We start from the raw sequence: 16295 nt of genomic DNA, 5'->3' as shown, positions 1-16295 counted from the left end.
ACTTTTAATGATTGAAAATTATTTATTCTATCACGCATGTTTCAGGAACAATATACAACCAACATAAACTATTTTAAATAGTTTCTTAAAGGATTTAGACAAGTCAATATGTAATACCTATTATGGTTAAGTTTATCAACACTGTAATTATGACTTTCTCTGGCAACACTGACAATTTGAAGGAGACAATGAATGCACCCAAGGTAACGTCTTCACCGCTGACTTTGCGTGTAATGTGACCAGCATCACACCACAGTGGTTTCATGTCTTCCACCAATTCATCGTCAGGGTTCAAGATAAGATCACAGTGAAAAATGATTCTGCGAATCAGATTCAAGGATTTGTTCTCTTCCACTATGATGACGAGTACGCCAAAGAGGTCACAACTGAACAACTGATCAGCCTAAACTGCATTGCGTGTCTTCAATAACAACCTGTAACTGAAAATTTTCTTTAGGCCTTCAAGTTCGCGATAGACACCTTTAATGTGTCTACTGAACAAGACAGATTTCACCAGCTTAAAATCTTGCCCATCGGTTCTGGAAGCAACCAGGAACATAGGGAAGCTGGATCCCATAATTTCACGCTGCACTTGTCCCCATAGAGCTGACCCTCTGAAGGAATCAAAAGTTAAAGTCTTGGGTGACGGACCACCCTGGGCAGACTGTAGACGTTTGTTTCCAGCCAGGCCCAGAAACATCCACCCCAAATGCCACCCACTCTGATCAGGGGCCTCTGTAACTGAACCAAGATAATACCCACCTGGTCGAAGCAGGTATTGCACGTGGTCCGATTCTGGGTGATGCCTAATATGGGCTGATTGAGGCAATGGGCATTAGAACTCCTTTCCTCAAGTCACTTGCTACAGCATGTATCCCATAATGTATACAGAGTAATAAGTACAGATCAAAAATTTAAAAAAAAATAATAATATTACAGTGAAACTTCATTAGTGCCTTCCTCATTAACATGTTTTCCTGCTTAGCACATCATAAATTCGAAGTCCCGATTCTCATTGTATTAAATCTATATAAAAATACCTTGCTTATCACGTCACAAATTTTTGCTATTACCACTTAGTACAATGACATTTTTCCTCGCCCTGAAAATTCATTCATTCATTCATTACTTATTTACCATAAACCTTTACAGTATCTTTTGAAGGCCAGGGGAAAAGGACAAGCCCCCAGCGTCAGCAAAGGATGTAAGTGAAGATAGCTCCCAGTTCCCTTGCAAAATAATCGGGAATAAGTGTGGTGTAAACAAGAAGCGAGTGAAGAATGGTATCCAGTGTGGAAAGTTTTTAATCTGGTACCATTTTGAGTGAATATGTAGTGCTGGTTTTGCTAAAAATGAAGATACTTGGACCTGTGTGAGCTGTGGCGAGTGCAATTGGAATAGCGGTAACAAACCTAGGCCTAAAACGGTCAATGAATTGCTGGCGTCTCATTCCTTGGAGGATGGAGGTAATGATAATGTACTTGTAATTCTCGCTTTATTGCAACAGGATTTACAAGCATTAAAAGCAGAGAATGAGATCTTAAAGGAGAAGGTACGTTTACTGGAATCAAAAGTACCGGTACCAATAAACGCTCAGAACACAGGTGGCTCCATAAATTCTAGCGCATGGTGTCAAGTTGCTTCAGATTCTAGGAGGAAAAGTGTACACGTAAATAAGGACAACTTTGTAATTGATACCAAAAATAGATTTTCAGCCCTGAGGGAAGTAAGAGATACACAAGGACTTATCCGTATGGGAAGCAGTCAAACGTATAGCGCAAACTCCGTTACGATAAGCGGCAAAGTTAGGCCTAAAATCCCACACAGTGCACAGGCGAAAGTGTCTAACATTCTTATATTTGGTGATAGCCAGGCGAGGGGAATTGTGAAGAAAATGAACAATGAAGATATTGCAGCATCGGCCGTCATCTATCCTGGGGCCCCAATCAAGAAGGTATTGGAAAACACGGAGCAGGCAGCAAGAAATCTCGGAAGTCGTGATGCAGTAGTGATCATCGGCGGGATGAACGACATAGCTCACAAAGATGCTAAGAATGTCATTTCTGAACTTAAATGTACACTAGGTAAGCTGACTCACACTAACATCTTTGTAGTGAACGTGCCCCACAGGCATGATTTGATTAGAGACGTGTGTGAACATTGAAGTGGACAAAGTCAATACAGATATGGTTAAAATTTGTAAACATTTTCGGAATACCCAGGTAATTGAATGCAGAAGTTTCGAGAGACACTGTTACACAAAGCATGGCCTTCATCTAAACAATTTAGGTAAACAAAAGATAGCAAATATTGTTCTAGATTTTATTAATCTTAAGATATGTACAGTAAAAAAGGGAACTCCCTTGAGTTATAATACTGACCAGAAAAACTAGTAGAAAGAGCCAGCTGTACTTCAAGCTGGCTCAGTCATCTAGAAAATGAAACTCAGGAAAGTAAGGAATTTCAAGTTACCCAAGTGCAATAGTCAAGTTTTAGGGAGGAAGGGGGTCTGAGATTGCTCTTGGTAAACTGTCACGAGTGTAGTAAATAAACAATTAAAATTCAGTACATTGATGGAATCCTATGAGACTGATGTGGTGATAGGAGTGGAATCGTGGTTGAGAGAAGGGGTGGGTAATAGAGAAGTATTTCCAGAAGGGTATACAGTCTATCGTAGAGACTGAGGAGATAAAATGGGAGGGGGGTGTTTATTCTGGTGAAGGAAACTTATTGTTCACATGAATGGTTTACCGACGAAAGGGATGAAATATTAGGGACAAAATTAGTTTGTGATAATATGAAGGAGGTGGGAATTATAGGAATATACAGGCCTAAAAAAGAGGAAAGAGACATGGAAATATTTGAGAAAATAATAGATTATACTCATAAAAACAATAATAATGATACGGTAATAATGGGGGGGAGATATAAACTTGCCTGAAGTTGAATGGAATGAAGCTGCAAGTGAAGCCCATGAACAGAAACTGGCAAATAAGTTAATTTGGGAGGGAGGATATACACAAGTAGTACAAGAACCGACTCGTCTTAATAACTTACTAGATGTATTCTTGGTTAAACCATGGGAAATTGTTGATAAAACTGAGGTAATTGAAGAAATAGGTGACCATAAGGCTGTAATAATGGATGTAGGACTGGTACCAAAAAGGCTTAATAAGAGGGTCACACAGGACAAGAAATTGTACAGAAAAACTAAAGTTGATGAATTTGGGACTTACCTTAAATCACAATTCAGTTGTTGGATAAGTGAAGGGAATAACGTGGATACACTTTGGGCTAAATTTAAAGGAATCATTTGGGAAGGAGAGAAGAGATTTGTACCTGTTAAGAAGGGTAAAATGACCTCAGACCCTGTTTATTATAAAAGGGAAATAAGAAAATTAAAATGTAGAATAGTAAACAGGAAAATCAAAGAGGGTAGGGAGAGTAGAGAAATTAGAAAATAGCTAATGAGGGAACTGAATAGAGTGAAAAGGAAGCAAAAGAGAATTATATGAATGGCATACTTCAAGAGGGTAATGACCACAAAGGGAAATGGAAAAAGCTGTATTCAAATATCAGGAATCAAAAAGGAAATGGGATCCAAATTCTTACAATGGTGGGAGAAGGGAGTGAACCACTATTATACAGATACTGAGAAAGCAAAACCTGTTTAGTAGGGAATTCAGAGATTCAGTAGAAGATTGTCAGGAGTTGGAAACCGAAAGAGAAGATAGAGAGGGAGAGGCACGTAGGGAAACAAGAAGCTTCTCATTCATAAATGAAGATATTTTCAGAGAAGTCCAGCTGCTTCAGCAAGGAAAAGCAGCAGGAAGTGATCAAATTACTGGGGAGGTATTAAAGACAATGGGGTGGTACATATTGCCTTATTTAAAATTTCTCTTTGACTATGTCATAAATAATAGTGTAATACCAAAGGAATGGAAGGAATCTATGACAATACCAATTTATAAAGGAAACGGTGATAAAAGGAAACCAGAGAACTACAGACCAATCAGCCTGATCAGTATAGTTTGTAAAATACTGGAGAGTTTAATATCAAAGTACATCAGAGGGATATGTGATGATAAAAATTGGTTCATGAGGAGCCAGTATGGATTTAGAAAGAAATTTTCTTGTGAGGCACAACTGGTGGGATTTCAGCAGGACATATCAGATCAGTTGGATTCAAGAGGCCAGTTAGATTGCATAGCCATAGATCTTTCCAAAGCCTTTGATAGAGTGGAACATCGTATATTATTAAAGAAATTGGAGGGAATAGGATTGGATGTAAGGGTTACATGTTGGATAAAATCATTTCTAAATTCAAGGGTTCAGAAAGTCAAAGCAGGAAATAATGTATCGCAGGAAGAGAAAGTTTGGAAGGGAATTGCACAAGGTAGTATAATTGGTCTGTTACTTTTCTTAATATACGCAAATGATTTAGGGAATAATATAACATCAAAAATAAGATTGTATGCAGATGACATAATTGTTTATAGGGAAATAAATAACATTGAGGATTGTTCAGAATTACAAAGGGACCTTGAGAGTATCCAACAATGGGTTGAAGAAAATAATATGAAGGTTAATGGAGGCAAATCAACTGTTACAACATTTACAAACAAGAGTTTTAAAACTGAATTTGAATATACAGTGGAACCTCGGATTGCGAGTACTTGGTCTACGAGTGTTTTGCAAGACGAGCAAATATTTTAAATAAATTGTGACTTAATATGCGAGTGAGGTTTCGCAATATGAGCGTCACATGTACGTACGTTTCCACCTCCCCTCTGCCTTTGTCTTCCCCTCCCCCTGCCACTCTCTTTCCTGGGAAAGTGTGTGTAATCATTTCCCGCGCTGGACTTCAGTTGGCGTGCCTCACTCGCATAGTCAACACCGTACGAGTGTACATGTTTTGTTTCTGTCATCTGTGATATAACTGTTCTGCAACGATGGACCCTGTGAACGAAAAGAAGGCTATTAAGGAATTCGGTCGAAAGAAGGAGATGATTACAGTGGATGAATCTGTTCAATGACAATGCAATGTCACATTTTCGTGAAATCCTCATAAAGAGGCAAAAGCAACAGTCATTGGACAGGTTCCTCGTTAAAGTTGCACGAAAAGAAAACACTTCCAATGAGCCAACCGATAGCAGTAATTCCATTAGTGAAATTCGTGCTACACAGTAACTCTTCTCATGTCATCTCTCATCTCCCTCACACCAACAATGATTCTATTGTAAGGTAAAGTGCAGTTTAATTGTTTTACGTTATATTTTGTTTTAAAAATGTTATGCGAATAAATGTTTTTGTGTTGTGGACGAATTATCCGAGTTTCAATAGTTTCTTATGGGAAAATTTGCTTTGATATACGAGCGATTTGGATTAAGAGCATGTTGCCGGAATGAATTATACTCATAATCCAAGGTTCCACTGTACTTTGGATGAGGTAGTTATCCTAAAAGATGGCAAATGTAAATACTTAAGTGTGAGATTTGAAAGTAATTTGCACTGGAAGGGTCATGTGGATGACAATGTTGGGAAAGCATACAGATCGTTACATGTCATAATGAGGCTACTTAAAGGACACAACAAAGAATTAAAAGAGAAAAGTTACTTAAGTATGGTTCGTCCATTATTGGAATATGCAAACAGTGTTTGGGATCCTCACCAAGACTACCTAATAAAAGAAATAGATAGTGTGCAGAGGAAAGCAGCAAGATTTGTAACAGGGGATTTTAGGAGAAAGAGCAGTGTATCAGAAATGTTAAAGGCTTGGGTGGGAAACTTTGAGTAAGAGAAGGGAGAAAACTAGACTTATAGGATTATATGGAGCCTATACAAGAGAAGCAGCATGGGGAGATAACCGTGAGAGGCTTCAATTGGAAAATAATTATATCGGCAGGACTGACCACAAGTATAAAATTAGAAGGAATTTTAGCAGAAGCGACTGGGGTAAATTTTCATTCATTGGGAAGGGCATGAAGGAGTGGAACAGTTTACCAGGGGTAGTGTTTGATCCTTTTCTGAAATCTGTACAGATATTCAAGAAGAGAATAAACAGCAACAGAGAAAATAAATGAAATATTAGAGGGCATTCGACCAGTGCAGGTTATTAAAAAAATGTGTGTGAATAAATTAATTCCATCCCCTGGTCTAAGGAGTTTGGACAGCCAAAGTAGGGGACTGCCTGTAGGGGTGAAGTACAGTGGGTACTTCGAGGGCCCTGGGACTGCTACAGTAGCTATGAAGGCCCTTCAGGAACTCTGAAAAGTGGTGGCAAAAGGGGCTCTGGTTAAGACGCAGCAGGTCGTTATGCATTCCAAAACGGGTAAAAAATAAGTAAATAAATGCAAAGTAAACTTTATACCAGTTGTATAGTATTATTTGAAGTTATTCCACATACTGTATATGAGTTGACTATACTTGTATGTACAGGAGATATTATAAGTAGAATTTTGTAAACAATATAAATTTATTAAGGATGAGCTGTATGTTTAATAGAAAAAAATTGTTAGCGTAAATTGTATAATATTATATTCTAGGAAACTTTTCTTCTCTTGTTACCGGTAATCTAAAATTTAGTGCTTGACAATAATGTATTTTAGTGTATCATTTGCCACCGAGGTAGACACCTCATTTGCAAATAGAGAGATTTTGATTTTTGAGATCTTTTCCCATCAATCTTCCCTTGAATGATCCGACCGAGAAGTTCATATTGTTCACCTCTCATGATGTGCCCGAGGTAGCTGAGCTTACGCTCCATGATGGTTATGAGAAGCTCTTTCTTCTTGTTCAGGATGTTGAGGACTTCTTCATTTGTCTTCTTTTCTACCCAAGATATTCAGAGTATTCTTCTGTATAAGTATGTTTCAAAAGATTCATCTGCTTCTCCAATAAAGGGCTGAGCGTCCACCCTTCAAAGCCATACAGAAGGACATGAAAGACATAACAACGTAGCATTCGAACTCTGAGCTGGAGGTTGAGTTCTCAGCTGGTGAATAAGGTCCTCGTGGTATTGTACATATTTTTTGCTTGTCGAATCCTGGATAAGATTTCACATTTTGAATCACAATGCTGGTTCACTAGAGTTCCAAGATATTTGATGGAAGATACTTGTTGGATGATGTTGTTGTTGTTGTTGATGTACAGGGAGCCTGTTTTGGTGTTTTTGAGAATACAATCAGCTTGGTCTTGTTAATATTCAAGGATAAACCGTAGGTTTCACTGGTCCTCATGATGTTGTTTATAATGATTTGAAGTTCACTAAGGTTGCTTGCTAACACAATCGTGTCATCAGCAAATCGGATGTTATTAATGACATAGCCATTGATCTTAATACCTAGATTAACATCTTCCATAGCCTCTCTGAACACAGCTTCAGAGTAGATGTTGAAAAGGAGTGGGGACTAGACACATCGCTGGCAGACACCTCTTCATATAGCTATGCCCTCAATAGTAGTTCCTTCTATTTTAACCTCTGCCATTTGATTCCGGTAAAAATGGGCAATGATATGATCATCAACATCTACACCAGTAGATTTTAAAATCGCAACAAGTTTTGCATGAGATACACAATCGAAAGCTTTTCGGTAGCACATCTACACTCATATCTAGGCATCTCTGGGTCAAAACATTCAAGGAAAAAAGAGCCTCGTGAGTACCCAGTCCATTCCTGAAGCCAAACTGAGAATGTCCAACTTGGCGTTCGCATTTGAGGTAGATTCAAGTGTGGATGATACGCAGAAATACCTTTAGCACACGGGACATTAGGCTGATCATACAATCAAGCTTTGAAGTCAACATATTAGATCTTGAGGTTAAAAAGGATCTTGAAGGATGCAGCATAATTTACAATTGTTGCTAGGCAAGGAATACACTTGTTGCTAGGTAGCGTATAACATGATTTTGTTTTTGGTACTTCTAAAGGTGGATAGTGATATATATAAACTCCTAGAGTACACTGTAGGATATCGACTTATCAGTATTGATATGGATTTATGATATCTATAGAAAATGGAAAATAAGTTAGAAATAAAAACAGGGAAAAATGGTAAGATAAGTAATACTATGAGGCTCACCTTGTTTAGCTTGCCATGAAGTACCGTATTTTTGCGAATAATCCCCGCCATCAAATAATCCCTGCACCCTAACTTTAGGAAGGCTGATTTTGAAAAAAGTGCCAACATTGACACAAATAAAACCTGCACCCCAATTTTGTGCCTCAATTTTTTCAAAATATATGCAGGTATTATTTGCGTAAATACGGTATGAGAGGAAGTATGAACAGAAATTGAGCAGAGTGCGGCCAGTATCCAGTATTTGGGAGATGGTGGGTTTGAACCCCACTGTCCACGGCCCTGAAGATGGATTTCCGTGGTTTCCCATTTTCACATCAGGCAAATGCTGGGACTGTACATTAATTAAGGCCACAGCTGCTTCCTTCCCACTGTTGCCATAGGACCTATCTGTGTCAGTGCGATGTAAAGCAACTTTGCAAGTTATGAATCTCATTATAAACCGTATTGGATTTCATAATACAGAAGTTACTTCTATGTAAAACAACTTGTAAAGAAAAAGTTTATATTTTTTACTTTTTTCGATTGTATTGCCGAACAGGTTTTCGGCACTTCCCTCAGGGCACTCCATAACCACTGGGCTTTCAGGCAGGAAATACAAACTGCTCCTGCTCAACACAAATCTAATATTTTAACACTATCGTATACGATTATGTTATCGAGACTAGAACAGATGTTGCACCTTTCATACATAAAGCCATGTCTTGGGATTGCCTAATACTGTTTTAGTACTAACTAGCTGATGTACCCGTGCTTCGCTACGGGATTCTCAGAAAGACTGACATGGTGATTTTCCTAACTGAATTCAACATAGGTCATTACATAAACGTCAGTAGGAATGTAGCGATTGAAAGCAATGTTATCATATAAAATACTCGATCAAATGAAAAACCGCACACTTTCTCACTTTCAACGAACAGTACTACGGTGCCGATCTAAGAGTCCGAAGTTCCAGAGCTGGAATAACCAGGTCGCAGACTACCGTGAACACTCCTCTGTCATGATTCCGTTAAATATGCACACTACTCATTCCAATCAGTGGCTCCGAGTAGGGATTGTACAGCTCGAATACTATGATGAACCAGTGTGTTACGTACCAGATATATCAGAAAATGTATGAACCAGAGGAAGGGCATGCTAAAGAAGAAAGTTATCTTACACCCCAGCTACTTCCCACCTATATACAGGCAGGCTGTTACTGTCGGTACGACCAATCGAGTTGGCCGTGTTGTTAGGGATGCGCAGCTGTGAGATTGCATCCGGGAGATAGTGGATTCGAACCCCACTGCCGGCAACAATGAAGATGGTATTCGGGAGATGGTGGGTTCGAGCAAAAAAAAAAAAAAAAAAAGGTATTCCGTGGTTTCCCATTTTCACACCAGTCACACCAGGCTGTACCTTAAAGCCAAGGCCGCTTCCTTCACACCACTATTCATTTCCTATCCCATCGTCGCCATAAGACCTACCTGTATCGGTGCGACATCAAGCAAATTGAAAAAAACCTCGGTACGCTGCAGTAATCCTATCTATCGGGGATGAGAGGAAACAGAAGACAAAAAGCACATCACAACAAACAATGGTCAATGTAGTGTTATTGTTGATAAAGTTTATGAGCTTTCTATGTTGCAGGCCTTCACATTAGTTTTCTTTCGACGCTGTGATATTAGGGTGTCTTACAAAATTATTTATATCGTAGAGTGTAGTACCTTATTCTAAGACTTTACATACCGATTTTCTCTAAATTCTGTTTAGCCATTTTCTCGTGACTTGACGCTGATATGAACTTAGTAACAAAAATCCAAATTCATGAATATCTCCGATTATATGCGGTACGGTAACAATGTATAAGACATAAGTGATCGGAAATTTAACAACTTCTTACATAACTACTACTACTACTACTAACTTACGACATAACTAAAGTTATGTTAGTTATGTAGTATTTATCGATACGACCACTAATAACATAAATAAATTATTTGAGAATTACATTTCAGACCTTCCCCTAAACCACCATTTCACTCAGTGTGAATAAAATAATTTGTAGCCTAGATTGCAGTGGTTCATAACCCGTCATTACATACCGATTTTCATTAAATTCTCTTCAGCCGTTTTATCGTGATGCATGTACATACATACATACATACATACATACATACATACAGACAGACAGACAGACAGACAGACAGAAATTACGGAAAAGTAAAAAAATGCATTTCGTTGTCACTGTGGACACAACCGACACAGAAATACCATTCTTTTCAAATTCTGAGTAATGTACAGACAAAACTCTTATTTTATATATATAGATTTATCGATACGACCACTAATAACATAAATAACTTATTTGAGAATTACATTTAAGGCCTTCCCCTAAACTACCATTTTACTCAGCGTGAATAAAATAATTTATAGCGGAGCATGTAGTGGTTCATCACCCGACATTACATACCATTTTTCATTAAATTCTCTTCAGCAGTTTTCTATTGATGCGTGTACAATCAGACAGACAGACAGACAGACAGACAGACAGACAGACAGACAGACAGACAGACAGACATTACGGAAAAGTAAAAATGCATTTCTTTGTTACTGTGACATGGCAGATACAGAAATACCGTTCATTTCAAATTCTGAGCAATGTACAGGCAATACACTTATTTTATATATAGATTTCATTTCAGTCCTTCCCCTAAACTACCATTTCACTCAGTGCGAATAACATTATTGATAGCCTAGATTATAGCGACCTATTCCCCAACTTTGCATACCAATTTTCGTGAAGATACGACCACTAATAAAATAAATATTTGAGAATTAAATTTTAGGCCTTCCCCTAAACTACCATTTTTCTCAGCGTGTATAGCTTATATTGTAGCGAATTATTTTCCATCTTTGTCTAGCGATTTTCATTAAGACACGACCACTAATAACATAAATATTTGAGAATTAAATTTCAGGCCTTCCCCTAAACTACCATTTCACTCAGCGTGATAAAAATAATTTATAGCCTAGATTGTAGCGGTTCATCACCCGACTTTACATTCCGATTTTCATAAAATTCTCTTCAGCCGTTTTCTCGTGATGCGTGTACATACATACATACATACATACATACATACATACCTACCTACCTACATACATACATACATACAGACAGACAGACAGAAATTACGGAAAAGTAAAAAATGCATTTTCTTGTTACTGTGGACATGACCGATACAGAAATACCATTCTTTTCAAATTCTGAGCAATGTACAGACAAAACTCTTATTTTATATATATAGATATAAGACTGGGAATTTTACGTTTTTGTGTTAAAATGTCATAGAAACCGCAGTCGTTTTATTTCCGCACATTACATTAAAAAACTTTGTATCATTTCCCACTCGTACTAACTTGTGCAGCGAGCGCGCTTTCCAGCTGAGCTCAATGTCATGAATAACCGCAATTTCTGAAATTTTGTTGAAATTTTTTCTCTTTCCAATTTGATTATGTTATTGAGTCCAGAACAGATGTTGCAGCTTGATGGACAGAATTGAATATAATGCATTTGAGAACTTTTGAGAATCGATACTTACATTCAAAACCACATTCTCAAGTTCAACATAACCTTTAAAAGTCGATGTAGGCCTAATTTATGTGGTACAAGATTTCCAGGAACTGACTGCAAACTGTATGCCTGTGACCAAATTAGAATGGAAGATTAAGAAAAGAAGGGATTTTGCCATCATGTTGGGTGCTCTTGTTTTATTAAATTAGAGAATTAAAAACTACTTGTGGTCGATTGTTGTTTGGCATGACGTTATTAGATTTTTCAAAGAGTTTGGCTGATCAAAGTTGAAAGAAGTTTTCACGGAAAAATGACAAAGTTTCCGTGATAAAAATATAAAGTATTGAGATTTTTAACTCATATACTGGTAATTAATGTTTGAAGCCAGTCCTGCGGTCTAAATTTCCTGCCTCTTACCCAGAGGGCCCAGGTTTGATTCCCGGCCCACTCAGCCTACGTGATTACTTTTAATTGAGCTATTTAATGGTGAAATGCGGCCCCTGTCTAGAGAGCCAAGAATAACGGCCGAGAGGATTTGTCACACTGACCATGCGTCACCTCGTAATCTGTAGGCCTTCAGGCTGAGCAGCGGTCACTCGGCAAGCAAAGGCCCATTGGGGCTGTAGTTTGGTTTGGTTTGCATTTTTGTGATGTTTAGCCAAATTTGTTGATGGTTTTCATTCATTCCTGGATTTTCCGTTTTCCTGCGTTGTACGTTTTTTTTTCATGGTCCCTAAAAAAAAAAAACCAACCATAATGGAGAATCGAGGTTCCACTGTAGTCACAAATTCATACTGTGTGAAATATCCGTGCTGCGAGTGCATTAAACACGTGTCACATGGGAAAACAACAGCAGCGGTCGATGTTTTAAAGAGACTGCAAGACAAAGTTCTAGAAACCTTTTTAAAAAGAAATTAAACAAACAGAGATTAACTATTTTATTTTCCAGGATGCTGACGATGGACTTAGAAAAAATAATCATGGTTATAAATTGCTGTTCACTGAAAAAAATATGGGGAAAACCAGAGAATTTAGCAGCTTGAGTTTGGTGTTGTTAGTGAAGGCTCTGTCTTTCCAGATCTTTGTCAACCTCGCCGTCAGATTGCGTGCCATTGCAAGGTGTCTCCTGATTTCATCCAAGCAGCCCTCATTCGTTACAAGGGCACCGAGATAAACGAAACTACTCACCACCTCAAAGTCTCCTATTTGTCTCAGGTGTGGCAAGTTGTTTGCCCAGTCCATGATCACGACCTTTGTCTTGCCAACATTGATCTCCATTCCACACTCCCCGCTGGCTCTTGTGAGTCAGTTCATGATAAACTTCATCTCCCTGGTGCTCGATGCTATGATGAGGGTATCGTCTGCATACGTCAAGTTGCTGATCATCTTCCCTCCTACTCGAATGCCTCCTTCCCAGTCTTCCAGCTCCTTCCTCATAATGTGCTCCGGTATAGAGCAGAGGTGTTAGGAAGAGCATCCGGCCATAAAATAGAGCCAAATCCACACCGAGTGCTAATTGAGCAAAAGGCCAAGAAGAAGAAGAAGAAGAGGAGGAGGAGGAAAAGGAAGAAATTCTTATGATATACCAGTTACAAGGTGATATGTTGTCAAATTTAAGGCCTTGGTGACAATGGAGGATAATTAAAAGAGAAATAGCCATTAATCATGCATCGATTACCTTATAACCCATTTCACTCTTCTCACATGTACAATAAATGAAAAAAAATGAAAGTAGTAGCCAGCTTTTACCTGTTGTGGTGAGTTGCTCTCGCTTACTGAACTATCCCGTCGCGGCCGGATGCGTGGAGGTAGAGGAGGAGGAGGCCGGGTATTAGGAAGAGGAGTGGGAGTCAGTCCCAACGAGAATGAAGGATTATTAACATTTGCAGGTGACGTGGCAGGAGAATTAGTAGCAGATGTCAATGTTAACGTGGATGAGGCAATGGTTGAACTCAGACTCATTGTGGATGATGACAGAGGACCAGGTGATTGATTACCACTACCAGCAGCTGTGAACAGAAAGCAACAAAACAAATATCAAAAATACATTTTTAAAATACCAGCATAATCACGCAAGTTATCCTGATATCACAACACAATATTTTCAAGATAAAGCTATAAAAGGATTTTCAGCGATGAAAAGAGAAGTGAAGATGTTTGCAGCATCAATTCAAATCAAATCAAAATCTCTTTATTTGCAAATGAGGTGTCTACCTCGGTGGCAAATGGTACACTAAAATACATTATTGTCAAGCACTAAATATTAAATTAACAAGAGAAGAAAATTTTTCCTATAATACAATATTATACAATTTACGCTAACAATGTTTTCTATTAAACACACAGCTCGTCCTTAATAAATTTATATTGTTTACAAAATTCTACTTATAATATAATATAATTTTCAGAGACTAATGATAGAAAACTGAACAGCTTACAGTGGTTGAAATTCTTTAGTACACTAACAAATGTGGACCTAATCCAAGCATATATAAAATAAATAATGTTCATTTGAACTGATTAGGAAGCTGATCTTTTGATTTGATTCCCTAATAGGGGCAGTTATCAGGTGGATTAATTTTATTGCGCACTTTCATCATCCAAATTTCTTCTCAGAAATCAACTATGTACAAAACATTGTTGCGCTCATGTTCTACTTAGTTTACCTCTTCATTCATAATTCCATGCATACCATTAATGTTTCTGTTAAAATTCTATAACTTACAAAAAAAGGGGGGCAATTGTCAGTAACTCTCTTTATTTTCAAGGTACTCAAATATGTTTTCATCACAGGATAAGCAATTTTAAGTACTAGGAGAACTATATAACTTCATTTTCAAAGAAGCACAAATCCTGCAAATATCTACTCAAGCCTGACCTGTGGCAATGCAGTATTTTATCTTTTTCCTAGCATAGGTCATAGCAAAAATAGTTTCCACTCAAGTCCTGGTCTCAATCATGGCTGTGATGGCATGGAAATGCAGAGGTACAGACTTAGTACCGTATTTGCTGTATTAGATGTGTATTATATTTGAGGAGAAAAAACTATTCTGCTTCGTAGCATGTACAGGCCAATTGCAGCTCAGATGATGTGTCACAAACAAGTGAGCAGTTTCATCCATCTGACCCACTTAATACAAGCACGCATAGAAGTCATGCAGTAACGTCTGTGTTTTGTAGTTAAGAAATGTCTGCCTCTGTAGTGTAATGGTTAGCACTATCAGCTGCTGTTCTTGGGGCCTCAGCTCGATTCCTGGTACTGCCAGAGATTTAAGAATGGCAGGATGGCTGGTAAATGGTACATGCACATAACCTCCGTTGAGGGTGTACTTGAAATGAGCTGATACCACCTCGGGATGAGGACAGGAGTTTACTTCAGTTACCAAATATCCATGGATGTTGCATTAATATAGCAGGCAAGATCATTAACACCGTGAGCATTTAATCTCTCATAAATCAGGGCAAAACAGGTAATTTTAGGAGAAGTAGGTTTAAAACTTGGCGAAAGCAAACCAATCATAACCATTGTTTTACTTGTCAACATACCCATCAAAATAAAATAATAAAATAATGGAGGCAACAAATTCAATTAAAAATTATGATAAAACACATTACCCCCACGCCCTTAGATATCCATAAATATGGCCATCTTTTCTGTTTTCTTCTAATTTTTTTTTTTCGTGGACCTTCTGGCACTATCCTGGTACTTAGAGATAGCACACCTAATCTAAACAGTGGGGTCTATCTCAATTATAGTTGTTTAAGTAAATCCTGATGTGATAAATGTAGAGAACCACCATGAACTGTACTTAAAAATAAAGGTCTGACTTTCAACAGCTGCAATTATCCAAAGAATGCTTCCAGTCACTATGTACTGCATTCACAAGTACAACTCCTAACATTCCCTCAAATCATCTCAATCTGGTGGGTTGACATGTCTTCTACAGTATTGACTTCATTCTGAATCGATTGCCTCTGCCTCTGCTACAGATACTTTCACACCAACTGGGAGAATACAGAGACTGTCCTTAGAAACCTTCTGTGAAAGTATTCTCACTTCTTGGACTCCAATCACGAATGAAACTGTTTCAAAAAGTTTTAAAAAGACAGAACCTTGAATGCTCTTGAAGTGAAAATGATGTCACGTGGGATGACGACAATGACAGTAGTGGGGTAGATGGCGGCACAGACATAATTCAAATGAGTGCAGTGATCAGGTTTACAATGAGATAGGCCTACTGCTCAATTGACAGAGTCAAATGACTGGCATCAAGTTCTTTGGTACTAATAATGTGCAATATGATAAATTACAGTAATTGATAATATTTAAACGTTGTCACCTGATACTCTTTTCCGAGTATTCATATATCTCCTGCCATTCTTCCAATCCTCGAGTCCAGGGATGCAGATGCCTTTGATGGCTAAGGATACCAATCCTGGCATGAAACATATGACCAGGTTTAAGGTCGTGATTCTGCCTGGCGTTGTTTATGCCTTTGAAGTTTTTCTGCTTCCTGTCTACAATGTTCAAACTCAAATTGTGTAACAGCTGCTGCAATAGTTGTGCGCCAGCAGGTGTGGCCTTCTGCAATGATATACCAAGTCAATGCTCCTGAAGGTCTTAATCTGATCTTTGTAGCGCTTCAGAGGCACAACATGTGGTC

General features: G+C 38.2%; 1 protein-coding gene across 1 annotated transcript in view; it reads right to left on the bottom strand.

The window, feature by feature from the left end:
• Sos (Son of sevenless) overlaps nucleotides 1–16295 on the bottom strand; it is a 765665-nt gene that overhangs the window by 48766 nt on the left and 700604 nt on the right. Inside the window, exon 23 of the mRNA XM_067134824.2 lies at nucleotides 13381–13640. Coding sequence (XP_066990925.2) covers nucleotides 13381–13640 — 260 coding nt within the window. The remainder of the gene's footprint in view (nucleotides 1–13380; nucleotides 13641–16295) is intronic.

The sequence above is a fragment of the Anabrus simplex genome, chromosome 1 (assembly GCF_040414725.1).
Source record: "Anabrus simplex isolate iqAnaSimp1 chromosome 1, ASM4041472v1, whole genome shotgun sequence".
NCBI classification, from domain to species: Eukaryota; Metazoa; Arthropoda; class Insecta; order Orthoptera; family Tettigoniidae; genus Anabrus; species Anabrus simplex.
Note: the sequence above shows the minus strand (reverse complement) of the source record. Positions and strands in the feature narration are given on the sequence as shown.